Consider the following 13,694-nt stretch of genomic DNA (forward strand, 5'->3'; position numbering starts at 1 on the left):
GGGGTCAGCGGGGTGGAGGGCAGGGCGTGGGGGGTCAGGGCTGAGGGGTGAGGGGGTCAGTGGGGTGGAGGGCAGGGCGTGGGGGGTCAGGGCTGAGGGGTGAGAGGGTCAGCGGGGTGGAGGGCAGGGGGAGGTCAGGGTCGTGGGGTGAGGGGTCAGTGGGGTGGAGGGCAGGGTGTGGGGGGTCAGGACTGCAGGGTGAGGGGTCAGCGGGGTGGAGGGCGGGGTGGGGGGGTCAGAGCCACGGGGTGAGGGGTCAGCGGGGTGGGGGTCAGGGCCGCGAGGTGAGGGGTCAGCCGGGTGGAGGGCGGGGTGAGGGGTCGGCGGGGTGGAGGGCGGGGGGAGGTCGGGGTTATGGGGTGAGGGGTCGGCGGGGTGGAGGGCGGGGGGAGGTCGGGGTTATGGGGTGAGGGGTCGGCGGGGTGGAGGGCGGGGGGAGGTCGGGGTTATGGGGTGAGGGGTCGGCGGGGTGGAGGGCGGGGGGAGGTCGGGGTTATGGGGTGAGGGGTCGGCGGGGTGGAGGGCGGGGGGAGGTCGGGGTTATGGGGTGAGGGGTCGGCGGGGTGGAGGGCGGGGGGAGGTCGGGGTTATGGGGTGAGGGGTCGGCGGGGTGGAGGGCGGGGCGGGGCCCGGGTCCGGGCGCCCCGCGGCCCCCGGGGCTGCCGCCGCCCGCGCGCCCGCCCGGCCCGCCGGGATCGATAACTCATTTCGCCGCGGCAGCCGCCCCGGTTTTTCCCGATAATTGCGCGCGGGCGGCCGCGGCGCGGGCGGCGGATCGATGCGGCGCGGGGCGCGGACCGGCCCGGCTCCCGCCCCGGGCCCGGCCCCCGCGGCCGGGGAGGCAGAGCCGAGGCCGGGTTCGAAGCCCGGCGCCGCTGCCTGCCTCAGTTTCCCCGGCTGTCCGGCAGCAGGAAGGGCACCCCGTTCCCCAAGGCCCCGGGGGACGCCGAGCCGGGGAGGGGGCAGAGAGTGGGTGCGGCGGGGCCCCCGGGGCCACCGCGGGGCGCAGACCCCCCAACCCCCAACCCCCGGCCGCCGCCCAGGCTGTGCAAGGTCGCGGGAGCTGCGAGGGAGGGCGGAGGGGGGCAGGAGGGGCCGGAGGGGGCAGGAGGGGGGCTGGAAGGGGGCTGGAGGGGGCAGGAGGGGGGCTGGAAGGGGGCAGGAGGGGGGCTGGAGGGGGCAGGAGGGGGGCTGGAAGGGGGCTGGAGGGGGCAGGAGGATGGCTGGAGGGGGGCAGGAGGAGCAGGATGGGGCAGGAGGGGGGCCATAGGGACAGGTCGGGAGGCCAGGCTGAGCACGGAGACCACGCGGGCAGCAGGGAGAAGGTGCACACCAGGACATGTGCTGGGAGCTGGGGTGTGGAACAATCCAGAACCAAGTCTCACCCAGCAGCCGGCCGGTCCGTTTGTCCAGCCAGCTACCGAACCGTCTCACCGTTCAGAAAATACTGGACAAACACTGCTCTTGGAGGGGGCCGCCCCGCCACCCCTTCTCTCCCCCCACTCCATGTCTTTGGGGGTCAGGACGGCTCTGCCTGCTGGGGGACTGGGCAGGCCTGGCCTCCGCGCCCTGCCACTGAGGCCAGTCGCACCGCGATGTCACTTAGTCCCTGCAACCCCACAAACTGAGATGGGGGGATCGGGGACCAAGGCTCAGCCAGGCCCCCGTGGCTCATGGGAGTCCTGCCACCCCAGGAGCCGAGGTGGCGGCTGCCAGCTGCCCCGCAGCAAAGCCCAGGAGATTCTCACCCACACTGACCAGCAAGAAACGGCTAGAGGGGTGTGGCTCAAGTGGTAGAGCACCGTCCTTGACCCAGAAAGCCAAGTGAGAGCATTAGGTCCTGAGTTCAAGTCCCACTACCAACACACACACACACACACACACACACACACACGAATCTCACCCAGGACCACACAGCCAGGAAGGAGCTGAGGTTTTGCAGGGACCCCAGAACTCTGCTCCTTACCAGCTCCTGAGGGAGGCCCCACCTGTCGGGTGAGACCTCCGCAGGTAGAAAACCAAACGCCCTGGAGCCCGCCAGAAAACAGGGGGATGGTGGTGGCCCGGTTCCCTCAGGTTCATTGCCCCGGGACTCCCCAGAGCTCCTCAGAACCCCTTCTCAGGGAGGGGGCAGCAGGGGCACCTGCCCTCACCGGGAGCTGCTCCCGGAGGCTGGGGTCTGAGGATCACGGTTCAAAGCCAGCCCGGGCAGGAAAGTCCCTGAACCACCAGAAAACCGGAAGTGGCGCTGTGGCTCAAGTGGTAGAGTGCTAGTCTTGAGCTGAAGAACTCAAGGACAGCGCCCAGACCCAAAGTTCAAGCCCCAGGACCAACAACAACAACAAAAAGCCTGGGCACCAGTGGCTTACACTGTCATCCTAGCTACTGAGGAGGCTGAGATCTGAGGCTCACAGTTCAAAGCCAGCCTGGGCAGGAAAGTCCTTGAGACTCTTATCTCCAATTAACCACCAGAATATCGGAAGTGGTGCTGTGGCTCCAGTGGTAAAGTGCTCGCCTTGAGCTGAAGAGCTCAGGGATGGGGCTAGTGCCCAAGCCCAGAGTTCAAGCCCCATGACCGACAAAAAAGCTGGAAGTAGTAGGGCACTGGCCTTGAGCACAAAAGTGCAGAGACAGCGCCCAGGCTCTGAGTTCAAGCCCCAGGGCACTGTACCTGCATGCATGCAGGCCTGTGTGTATACGTACACACACACACACACACACACACACACACACACACACACACACACACACACACACACACACACACACACACACACACACACACACACACACAGGAATGCTTCCAGCGTGTGGCTGTGGCTCGATCTCCCAGGAGCCCCTGTGACCTCAGCATGACCCGGGCAGGTGTGGGGCTAGGAGGGGGAGGTGGAGGGGCAGGAGGGCTGGGGGGCACAGGCCTTTGCCCCTCCTCCTCCTCCCTTTAGCTGGGCCTGGGCTGGAGGTCGCGGGGAGGTCAGGGAGGCGGGGCAGCTGTGTTGGGGGCCTCTGAAACCCCTTTCTCCCCTCTGGGCCCTCCCTCACAAGCAACTGGGAAGGCTAGTCTGCAGGAGGGACCACGGAACCAGGCCCGTCCTGAGTGAGTGAGGGGCGCCCAGGGCCCCTCGATGGCACACCAGAACACACCAATGCACACGCCACGCCACACCCTGCTTCATTCATTCAATCCAGGGCTCTGGCAGGGTCCCAGGCCAGGCACTGGGCCCCCAGACAAAGAACCACATTCCTGATGGATGCAGGAATCCTCTTCCAGTTCTTAGCCCGGTGGGGGCTGTCTGGCTCTGAAACTACATTTCCCAGCGTTCTATGCAGAGTGGCAACATAACCATGTGACCAGCTTTTGACCAATGGGATGCTGACAGAAGAAATGGTTTGAACCACTTCCTGGGAATTGGCTTGAGAAGACAAGAACACTTCCTCTCCCCGCCCCCCTTCTCTTGACCAGACCTTGAGCACAGAGCTGGTGCCGCTGCAGCCATTTTGCCCTGTGAGGCTGAAGCACATGTGTGTCGAGGGTAGCAGAGCCACCACACAGGAACCCAGGTGCCCAGGGGACACAGAGCCCCAGTCCCAGCCCAGGAATACCTGTATTTACCCTGGGCAAAACTGAAAACTTTTTTTTTTTCTCCGTCACGGGGCTTGAACTCTGGGCCTGGACTCTGTCCCTGAGCTCTTTAGCTCCAGGCAAGTGCTCTACCACTTGAGCCATAGCGCCATTTACGGTTTTCTGGTGGTTAACTGGAGATAACAGTCTCACGGACTTTCCTGCTGGGGCTGGCTTTCAACCTTGGTCCTCAGATCTCAGCCTCCTGAGTAGCTAGAATGACAGGTGTGAGCCACTAATGCCCAGCTTGTAAACTTCTGGTTTAAACTCAGGTGACCTGGCTGGGGATGTAGCAGGGAGTGGCTGGGGGCAGGGCGGGGCTCGGGCAGGTAGGAGGGGCTTAAGGCCCAGCCCGAGCTGGAAGGGCTCAGCTGTGCCTGCCCGTTAGAGGCCCGTCCTGGGCCTCCCTGGGCCCTGCGGTGGAGCCTGGGAAGGCCGCTGCCCTCTGAGACCAAGTGCTGGGCCAGCAGCAGACACAGAGTAGGCCGTCGGGACACAGAGTAGGTCTCCACAGCAGCGCTCTGTGGAAGCCACGCCTGGAAGGAGGGGCGTGTCCCGGGAGGGCAGCGGGTCTTCAGGGGGTTCTCACGGAGGCTGCGGGAAGAAGCGCGGTGTGAGTTGTCGCCCCTTCTGCTCCCCTAACTCAGGGCCATGCCCCCCCGTGCCCCCAGGACACCTGCTCTCTCTGGGCTGGGGTGCCCTCAGGCCCCCGGAAGCCCGGCACCCTTGCTGCCCCTGCCCCAGCTGTGTCCTTACAAGCCTCGCTGCACCCCAGCCGCCCGCCAGCAGCAGCACGGCCTCTGCCCACGGGCCTCTGCCCATGGGCCTCTGCCCACGGGCCGCACTGTTCTCCCTGGCTTTCGGTCCCTTCCTCCAGGAAGTCTTCCCTGTGGTCTGTGACGGGTCAGGTCTGCTTTTGCCGCCACTTAAAGGCAAGGCCTCCAGTCCCGGCCCGCTGAGCTTCTCCAGGGCCGAGCTCATAGTAGATGCTCCATTAACATTGTTCATGGAGAAGAGTCTGTCCAGCCCTATGGAAATCTCGGGGCCTGGGCGCTGTCCCTGGGCTTTATTGCGCAAGTCTAGTGCTCTACTTGAGCCCCAGCTCCACTTTTGGCTTTTTGGCGGTTAACTGGAGATTAGAGTCTCACAGACTGTCCTAAAGCCCAAGGCTGGCTTTGAACTGGGGTTCTCAGATCTCAGTCTCCTGAGTAGTTGGGATTACAGGTGTGAGCCACCAGTCCCGCTCCTGGGGGTCTTGTCCTGGGCCTGCGGCTGGCCCAGGTGGGGGGGCAGGGGGAGGGGAGACGGAGCATCAGTGTCCGGATCCGCACTCCTGAAGCTCCCCAGCCCCCCAGTGCGTGTCTGGGCGGCTCGGGCCCAGGCCACCTGAGGTCCCCAGTGCTTCACCCAGGCCAGGATGAGCTCCGGATGGTTCACAGGAAGTTCCAACACCCTCCCCCAGGAAAGGGGGGGACCGAGGGCACCGTGGGGAGGGGACTGTGGGCCAAGGGTGAGTTGGGGGCAGCTGTGGGGGGGAGGGGACCACAGTTACTGCCTGGCCAGGAGCCGGGCTGGAGGGGGTGTCTCTGGTCTTCCCACTTCCTGGGGTGTCCTGGGACCCCTGGGGAGGGGTAGTTGAGAGGTGAGAAGGGCTCAGAGGTGGCTGGCGGCTCCCTTCGTCCCCCCCATGGGCCCCCACAGACCTGGTGGGGGGTAGGCCCACTGGTCCCCACTGGCCCCAGCCAGCCGCTGCCTGCTGCGTGGCCCCGCCCCTCCTGTCTGTGCCCAGGGCTTAGTGGCCTTAGAAAAGGTCCTGGGGCCGCTGAGGTTAGTGGTGGAGAGCTGAGGGGGATGGCTCTGGGTGTCCCCTTCTCTGGTCTCCTTAGAGCAGGGGAAGGGAGGGACAGTGGCCAGGGACCCCCACTGTCTCCGGCGGCGCCATCTCCCCCTCACACCTGGTGCTGTGCTCAGAGGCTGTGGGCGCAGCAGGAGCCGGCTGTGTTGGCCCCACCTTACAGAGCTGTTTTGTCTCCTAGGACTGGGGGGGGGGGGGTGAGGGGTGGCTGCCCTGCCCCCTCCCCCGGGGACCCCGGGAAACCCTAGCTGGGAAGGACTGCAGTGATGCTTGGTATGCAGCAGAGAAACTGAGGCTTCAGAGGTGACCTGTGCTGTGGTGGGGCCTGAACTCTGGGCCTGGGCGCTGTCCCTCAGCTCCTCAGCTCAAGGCTAGCGCTCTACCACTTGAGCCACAGTGCCATTTCCAGTTTTCTGGTGGTTTATTGGAGATGAGTCTCACAGACTTTCCTGCCCGGGCTGGCTTTGAACCGAGATCCTCAGCTCTCAGCCTCCTGAGTGGCTGGGATGACAGGCGGGAGCCACGGGCGCCGGCTCAGCCTGGGAAGGGGCTCCTGCGCTTCCTCTGAGGGGCTTTGACCAAAACAGGGCCTTGGGTAAGGCGGAGGCGGGGCTCCCAGCGCCCCGTGCCAGGCCCAGCCCGGCGCCCGCCACCCGCAGACGCCACCCCAGACCCCACCCCAGCGGGACTTCGCGTTCCTCCCCGGAAAATCAGATAATGAAGGAAGCCAAGCACCGTGAAATGAAACCCAGAGTGGGAAGCCATCAGACAGCTGGGGGCGCCCCGCCTGCAGGCCAGGGAAACTGAGGCCTGGAGCCAGTGGGAGGTGCGTCAGGCTGGGTGGGCGCTGGGGGGCGCAGGAGGTGCCCGGCTCCTGCAACGCTGCTGCTACCCTGGCTTCTTCCACTCAAGGCTGGCGCTCTATCCCGTGAGCCACAGCTCCACGTGTGTGTTTTTCTGGTTCCTTGGCGATAAGAGTCTGGTGACTTTCCTGTCTGGGCTGGCTTTGAACTGCGACCCTCAGATCTCAGCTCCTGAGTGGCTATGACGTGTGAGCCACTGGCGCCCGGGCTTCAGGAGACTTTTGAGGGGTGGCGCGGCACCCCCAGGCCAGGTGACAGCCCGGGCCCCCCAGCCGCACCCCTGCACCCCAGCTCCAGGGAAGCAGACCACAGCCCCACCCAGCGCCCACCAAGGCTCCAGAGAAACGAGGAGCCGAGGCGGGTCCCACCGCGGCCCTGACGCGCGGGGAAGCTGGGGTAAGGGGTCAAAGTCGGGGCTCCCATCTGGCTTGGGGAGAGCTGGTGTTTTGAAAAAGCAAACCCCCCCCGACCTCGGAGGCCGCAAGGAGCTGAGGTGGCCTCCGGCCTGCAGGGGGGCGCACAGCCCCGGGCCCCCAACCCCGAGAAACGGGGTTCCCAGGCCGGTGATTCCGAGCCCGTCCGACCCGGGTGGCTGGCCGGTGCGGCCCGGGGCCGGGGCCGGGGCCGGGGCCGGCGGAAATCCCGGCGGGCTTCCCGGCCGCGGTGCGGTGCGGCCCGGCCGCCGCCCGCCCTCTCCGAGCCCGGGCGCACCCGGGATCCCCGCATCGCCCCCCGCGCCGGGCTCCGGGGTGGCCGAGCCCTACAGGTGGGCGCTGGGCAGTCCTGCGGGGGTGGGGCGCTGCGGGCCGTGTGTTGGGGACCCCCATCGCCCCAGCCCCCCCCCAGCGCGCCTCCGCCCGGGCCGCGGCCCCTCGGCAGCTGGGGGCAGGCAGGCGGGGCGGGGCCGGGCCCGGGGTCCCCCGCGCCCGCCGGCCAAGTTTCCCCACCGGCCCGGGACGCCGAGTTTCGGCGGCGCAAAGCCGGACCAACACTGCCCCCGCGTGGCGGCGCCGGGCGCTGCAGCCGCGGCCCGCGGGGAAACTGAGGCGCGGGCGCCGGGGTGCGGCCCAGAGCTGCGCCCCGGTCCCGGGCTCCGTGCGCCCCGCCGCCGGGATGCGGGGCCCAGGGCAGCTCACACCTGCAAGCCCAGCGGGAGGCTGAGCGCTGAGGACCGCGGTTCAAAGCCAGCCCCAGCAGGGAAGGCCGTGAGACTCTTATCTTCAATAAACCAGCAGAAAACCGGAAGTGGTGCGTGGCTCCAGCGGTAGAGTGCTTGCCTTGAGCACTAAGAGGCTCAGGGACAGCGCTCAGGCCCTGAGTTCAAGGCCCAGGACTAACACACACACACACACACACAGGAGAGAGGCCCGGCCCAGAACTGCCTAGCGTTGAGCCCAGGTGTGACAGAGCTTACTAACCCAGCACAGGTGTGGTGTGGTGGTGGCTGGGTCTGGGTGGTGCAGCCCACAGATGACCTGGGGCAGTGTGGATTTGAACTCATGACCCAGGGCAGTGTGGATTTGAACTGATCTGGGGCAGTGTGGATTTGAACTCCTGACCTGGGGCAGTGTGGATTTGGTCGCAGCACCTCAGCCCGCGCCCACCAGATCTCCATCCCAGACACAGCAGCTCGGAGCCCGGTCCCTGCCAACCCAAGCTCAAGGCTGTGCATGGGTGGGGTGTGTGTGTGGGTTTCCCACCATCCAGGAAGAAGGTGCCCTGGGCCCCCAAACCCCAGCCTCATCAGAGCCCCCAAGAACCTCTGGAGACCCCAAGTCAGGTTTGGTGAGACCCACGCAGGTGGTGTATTTATTGGTGGGGTGCAGCGGGGCCGGCGGCCGGGGGGGCAGTCCTCACCCAGCCCGCGCCGCCCTACAGCCGGCCGCGCCTCAGGAGAGACTGAAGCACCAAGCTGGGCAGGAAGGGCTCCTGGGGGGCGAGAAGGGGGACCCGCTGGGCTGTGAGGACCCCAGGCCCCCTGCGCCCCAAGGGGTTCCAGCCCCATTCTCCACGAGGAAGGTGGGCTGGGTTTGAACCTGGGCCCCCTCCCCAGCGCCCGGGGCCGTTCCAGGGGGGCTGGTGCTCACCTGCTTGTGGGTGCAGGAGCAGGGTGCTGGGGACCTCCGGCCCAGGGTGCCGTAGGCGTCCAGGAAGGTTTTGTAGTCCCCCCGCGGTCTGGACGTGCTGGCTCTGGCAACCAAGGGCAGGCGGTGGCGCTGCGGCTCCTGGGCGGGTCTAGGGGAGAGGGAGCTGGTGAACCCCCCCCGGCCCCCCCGGGGCTGGACGGGCGCCCCCAGCCCCTCCCTCAGCCTCACACGCCAGTGCGCTCCCAGGACGAGCTGCTGCTGCCCATGGCTTCTTTGAGTCTGGGGTACACGGCCTTGGGCAGACTCTCCAGCCACTTCCCCACGTTCCGCAACACCCGCTCTGGCACAGAACCTTCTGGAAGCGTGCTTGGCTCTTCCTCGAAGATGTTCCTGTGGACTACAGGGAGAGAAGGCCCGACTGAGTTCCTAGCTGGGGGGGAGGGGGTTCAGCACCCTCCCTCCCTGCCAGCCCTCCCCCCTTCCCCCTCTCCTCTCCCTCCTCTTCTCCCCCCCAAGGCCAGGCAGAGCCTGTCTCCATGGCAACGCCAGGCTCCCCAGTGCCTTCTGGGAAAGCTTGGGCTTAAAAACATGTCTGCCATCCTTACCAAAGCGGTGGCCCCACCCCAATATCTGCACTTGCATCCAGCCCAGCGCGGGGGCCCTGGCCCGAAGGGGGAGCAGGGCACCCACTATGGAGCCCAGAGGTGACACTCAAGAAGCCCAGGGGCCGGGAGGAGGGACGCCAGGCTGGGCTGCTCCCCGGGCCCAGGCCACTCAAGAGCCCGGTCCCCGCCTCATGTCCCCCTATTCCTGCAGCAGGTCCTTCTTACCGCCCCAGAAACGGCGGGGGAACCCCAGCTCAGGCCCCTCCAGGGCCCTGGTGTCCTGTGCTGGGCCTGGGAGCCCTGGGCCCTCCGTGTGTGTGTGTGTGTGTGTGTGTGTGTGTGTGTGTGTGTGTCTGTCTGAGGCCAGGAGCCCTGGGTCCTCTGTGTGTGTGTGTGTGTCTGTCTGTCTGTTGTCTGTCTGTCTGTCAGTCCGTGTGTCAAGGCCCAGCCAGGCCAGGCCTCCGCCGCCGCCTTCTCCACCACCCTGGCTGTCAGCTGTCAGAGGCCTGAAGATCGCCCCGGCCCCCAAGGGCTGAGTGCAAGTTCTGCCTGGGCCCTGGAGGCGCAGGGCGCGATCTCTTCTTCCCAACCATCCCGGGCATCTCCCCGCAGACATGGGAGGAAGATGCTTCTGGAAGTTTCCGCGGGCAATGTATTGCCCTGGGTGGAGCGGAGATTGTTTCTCCCTGGGCCTCACCACTGTGTGTGTGTGTGTGTGTGTGTGTGCATGCGTGCGCGCAATCTCAGCCTTGAACTCACCATCAGTCACCTGTGTCCTCTGGGCAGGGGGTCCGGGCCGTTCCCGGGCCTGGAGCCCTGGCTTCTGCCCGTGCCGAGACGGCCGTCAGGGTCCCAGTTCCTTACCCGCACAGTTGCGCTCCCAGTATCTGCGCTCTGAGTCCCGCAGGGTCTCATCCTCAAACCGCACCCGGAACGGGCAGTAGCGTCGGTGGCGGGGGGCAGTGCCCTCCCCGGGGCTGGGGATCTGGACAGTGTTGATCCGGGGCACCTGTGAGCCTTGCAGCCTGCCGAGAGAGTGGGGGAGCGCAGCCTGAGCCTTAGAACCCCAACAACACGTGCAGACCAGGGCCGGAGGTGAGGATGTGGACAGGTGGCCTGGTCTGGCCTGCAGGCCAGGGCCTGGGACAGCGGGAGACACGGCGGCCCAGCTGAGTGCTTCCCGCTCCTGGTGGGCCAGGGCACCACACCCACACGGCCCATTTTACAGATGAGGAAACTGAGGTGTGGAGGCTTTCCCAGCGGGGAAGGGCTGGGTCCCAGACAGCCAACACTCAGAACCAACAAGCAAGCAGCAAAGAGCCCATGCGCCCAGGCCCACACAGCTCTGGGTTTCCGAGCTTTCTTTTGTGAGCCTGTTTCCTTAGCCAGTGACGGAGACCGGCTCCACCCCTGAACAGGGCCGGGAAGGGATGGAACGTGCCATAGGTATAGCTACGTCCTACTCGTGGTCACGCCTGTAATCCTAGCTACTCAGGAGGCTGAGCTCTGGGGATTGTGGTTCAAAGCCAGCCTGGACAGAAACGTCCAGGAGAATCTTATTTCCAGTGAACCAGCAGGAAAAAAAAATCAGAACTGGAGGTGTGGCTCAAGTGATAGAGGGCCAACCTTGAGTAGAAAGAGCCAAGCGAGAAGCCTGAGGCCCTGAGTTCTGCCCCAGTACACACACACACACACACACACACACACACACACACACACGCACACACACACACAGTGTAGCTGTGCTGCTTAGGTTAGTGATACAATTGTTTCACTTATTGTTAAATTTCAGTCTCAAGGGTCACCCGTGGCTCTGTCACTCCAATGACATCAGGTATACACGTTTCCTCTGTCACTCACTGCCCATTTGCCCTGCCACACCTTTGTGCAGCTGCACAGGGGACGCTGGGAGGTGACGAGGACACAGCCCGACTACAGGGAGAGGGATGCTGCTGGCCAAGGCCTGCTGCTGAGCCAGGCAAAAGCATTCATTCCTCAGCTCTGCTGCCAGTTGGAGACTGAATATCTCCACCCAGGGAGGAGGGCTGGAGCCCAGGCTAGGGCACCCCAGGGTTCCCCCAGGGCCGATCAGGGAATCTCACATACATGTAGGGCAAACTTGAGCTCTACTCTGGTCCATCATGGTGTCTACCTGGAGCACTGTGCTGGGAAGGTTCTGTGCTATGATCCATTAGTAATGTCTGCCATGGTACAGGAGCAGAAAGAATGGTATGTGACTAGTAATGTCTGCCATGGCATGGGAGCAGGAAGAATGGTATGTGATTTATTTATGCGATGTTGTCTAACCTCATGGGCAGAGATCCTCACTCTTCACCTCTCCTTCAGTCTGGATGAAATGGTTCCTGGCTTATTTCTCCCCTCTGTTAAGAAGTTTGGTATCTAGTCCCAAAGAAACCCTGCTGCAGCTCTACTGATGAGCTGCTCTTCCAGCCCTGAGTTCTGCTGTTTTGACCCACCCCTACCCTTGGGACTGAGGTTGAACAAAGAAACTTGAGCTTGCTAGACTGGCACTCTACCACTTGAGCCATGTCTCTGTTTTCTGTTGGTTAGGGCCGTGCTTTCTGCCAGGTCATGCACCCAAACTGTGATCTGCTTACTTTAGGCTCAGTTGCTGGGATTACAGACTAAATCACTGGTACCCCGCTTGCTAATTATTATTATTTTTTGGGGGGGGGTCCGGTAGTGGGGTCTGAACTCTGGGCCTGGGTGCCGTCCCTCAGCTCTTCAGCTCAAGGCTAGCACTCTACCACTTGAGCCACAGCGCCACTTCCGGCTTTTTTCTATTTGCTTATGTGGTGCTGAGGAATTGAACCCAGGGCCTCATAATGCAAGGCAAGTGCTCTACCACTGAGCCACCTTCCCAGCCCCTTGCTAATCATCTCTGAGGTAGGGTTTCCTTCCTGCCCAGGCGTGCACTGGACTGAATCCACCTGTGAGGGCTTCCTGCCAACTGGAATGTCGGGACCACTGGTGTCCGGCTTTCCTCTGCTGAGGCAGGGTCTTAAGGCCTTTTCTGCCTGAGCTGGCTGTGAGCCACGACTGTCCAATCTCAGCTTCCCACGTGGCTGAGGGTGACAGGAACACTTCACCCACCCCACCCATGGATCAAGATCCTGAACTTTTTTCTACCCAGGCTGGATTCAAACTGCGATCCTCCTATCTTAGCCTCCCCAGTAACTAGGATTCCAGGCTGAGCCGCAGGTGCCCAGCTCGCCTCCATCCTTTGCTTTATTTTACTTTTAGTAAAATGTAATGGAAGTTGGAAAAAGAAGGGTATGAAAGAGGGTAGGAAGGGAAAAAAAAACCCCCGGAGGACTGGTGTGGGCAGGTTGATGGTGGACAGACTGGCGGAAGAATAAGACAATCTGAAAAGAAGAACTGAAGGGCAGGTGAGCGGGCACGTGGATTTCTGGATGGTTCTTTTACAAGGCCCAGAGTGTCCTGGGTTTGCAGGTGGATGGCTTTATAGTTTGGTGGATGCCAGGGTGCGTGGAGGGATGGGAGCGCGGAGGTTGGGGCGGGGCTGGCTGGCGGGCTAGCTCAGGGCGGGGCCCCGCCCCCCACTCACAGGTTGTCCTTTTTCAGGCGGTCGCCCGTCATTCGGCCCAGCGCGGGCTGCGGGTGCGGGTGGCCGGGCGGCAGGTGGTGGAAATGGGTCGGGTGGTGCCTGCAAGACAGAGGCGGCGGCTTGGGCGGCGCCGAGGGGGGCCCGGCCCGGCCCCCGCCCGCCGGGGCGCCGCACTCACCACAGGTCGGGCAGGAAGGGGCAGGTGGGGCACCGGGGGCTCCGGCTGCCCGCGGGGGCTCCGCCCTGGCCGCATGTCTGTGCTGAGAGCCGGGGAGGAGGGGGGGGCGCGTCAGGGCGGGCGGGGCGCGGCGGGCGCCGGGGCCCGGGGGCGCCGGGCGGGGCGGGGCGGGCGGGCCCGCGGGGAGCCGGGGGCCCGGGGCGCCGGGCGCGCGGCGGGGGCCCGGCCGCGTCCCCCCGCCCCGCCCCGCCGCCGCCGCCGGCCTCGCGCCGCGGCCCCGGGGCGTCGGCGCACTTGGCCTGCAGCTCCCGCAGGAAGTCCTGGAACTTGCCGGGCAGAAGCTCGCCCAGAAGCCCGCCCAGGGAGTCGGGGGGCTGCCAGGGCCCCCCGCGGGGCGCCTGGGGCTCCCCGGACCACGACCGCGACCCCCGGGGGCCGCCGGCCAAGCGCAGCGGCGGCAGCCGGGACCGGGCCGCGGGGCGCCCGCCGCCCGCCCGGGGCTCGGGGTCGCGGTCCCGCCACCACGCGCCGCCCGCACCTGGCGGCCCCCGCGGCTCGGGCGCGACCAGCTCGGGCAGCAGCGGGGTTCTCCACGGGCCCGCGCGGGGGCCCCGCTCCTGGGCCAGCGGGCCGGGCGCGCGCCGGGCCATGCTCAGCGGCGGGCGCGGGGCAGCGGCGGCCGGCGCGGGCGCGCGGCGGCGGCGGCGCGGGGCGGCGCGCGGGCCATGGCGCCGGACGCGCGGTGTGCGGGCTCGGGGCCCCCGGCGCGGCCGCGGCGCGCCCGGCCCCGGCCCGGCCTCTGTGTCCTCACCGTGGGGACCGTGACGGGGCTGTGACGTCCGCCGGGCGCCCGGGGCAGCCGCGCCCCGCCGCCGGCCGAGCGGAACCCAGCGCG

At 65.8% G+C, this 13,694-nt stretch overlaps 1 protein-coding gene across 1 annotated transcript; it reads right to left on the bottom strand.

The window, feature by feature from the left end:
• Nucleotides 1–8,120: 8,120 nt before the first annotated feature.
• CUNH9orf50 (chromosome unknown C9orf50 homolog) lies at nucleotides 8,121–13,449 on the bottom strand. The gene is made up of 7 exons (XM_070005143.1): nucleotides 13,338–13,449; nucleotides 12,800–12,881; nucleotides 12,622–12,720; nucleotides 9,897–10,057; nucleotides 8,656–8,824; nucleotides 8,428–8,575; nucleotides 8,121–8,269 (listed from the first exon to the last, which is right to left on the bottom strand). Exons 1-7 carry the CDS (start codon nucleotides 13,447–13,449, stop codon nucleotides 8,213–8,215), a joined length of 828 nt encoding a protein of 275 aa, XP_069861244.1. The 3' UTR covers nucleotides 8,121–8,212.
• Between the last annotated feature and the right edge of the window lie 245 nt (nucleotides 13,450–13,694).

This window comes from Dipodomys merriami, unplaced genomic scaffold, assembly GCF_024711535.1.
Source record: "Dipodomys merriami isolate MVZ:Mamm:240054 unplaced genomic scaffold, mDipMer1.0.p SCAF_11, whole genome shotgun sequence".
Lineage (NCBI taxonomy): Eukaryota > Metazoa > Chordata > Mammalia > Rodentia > Heteromyidae > Dipodomys > Dipodomys merriami.

What these genes read in the sequence shown, in the direction of transcription:
- CUNH9orf50 (XM_070005143.1), bottom strand. Translation starts at nt 13,449, where the DNA reads ATGGCCCGGCGCGCGCCCGGCCCGCTGGCCCAGGAGCGGGGCCCCCGC. An exon ending in CTGGGAGCGCAACTGTGCGG is followed by an intron (nt 8,825 to 9,896) that starts GTAAGGAACTGG and finishes CTCTCCCTGTAG; the next exon opens with TCCACAGGAACATCTTCGAG. An exon ending in GCTCCTGCACCCACAAGCAG is followed by an intron (nt 8,270 to 8,427) that starts GTGAGCACCAGC and finishes CTCGCCCCCCAG; the next exon opens with GAGCCCTTCCTGCCCAGCTT.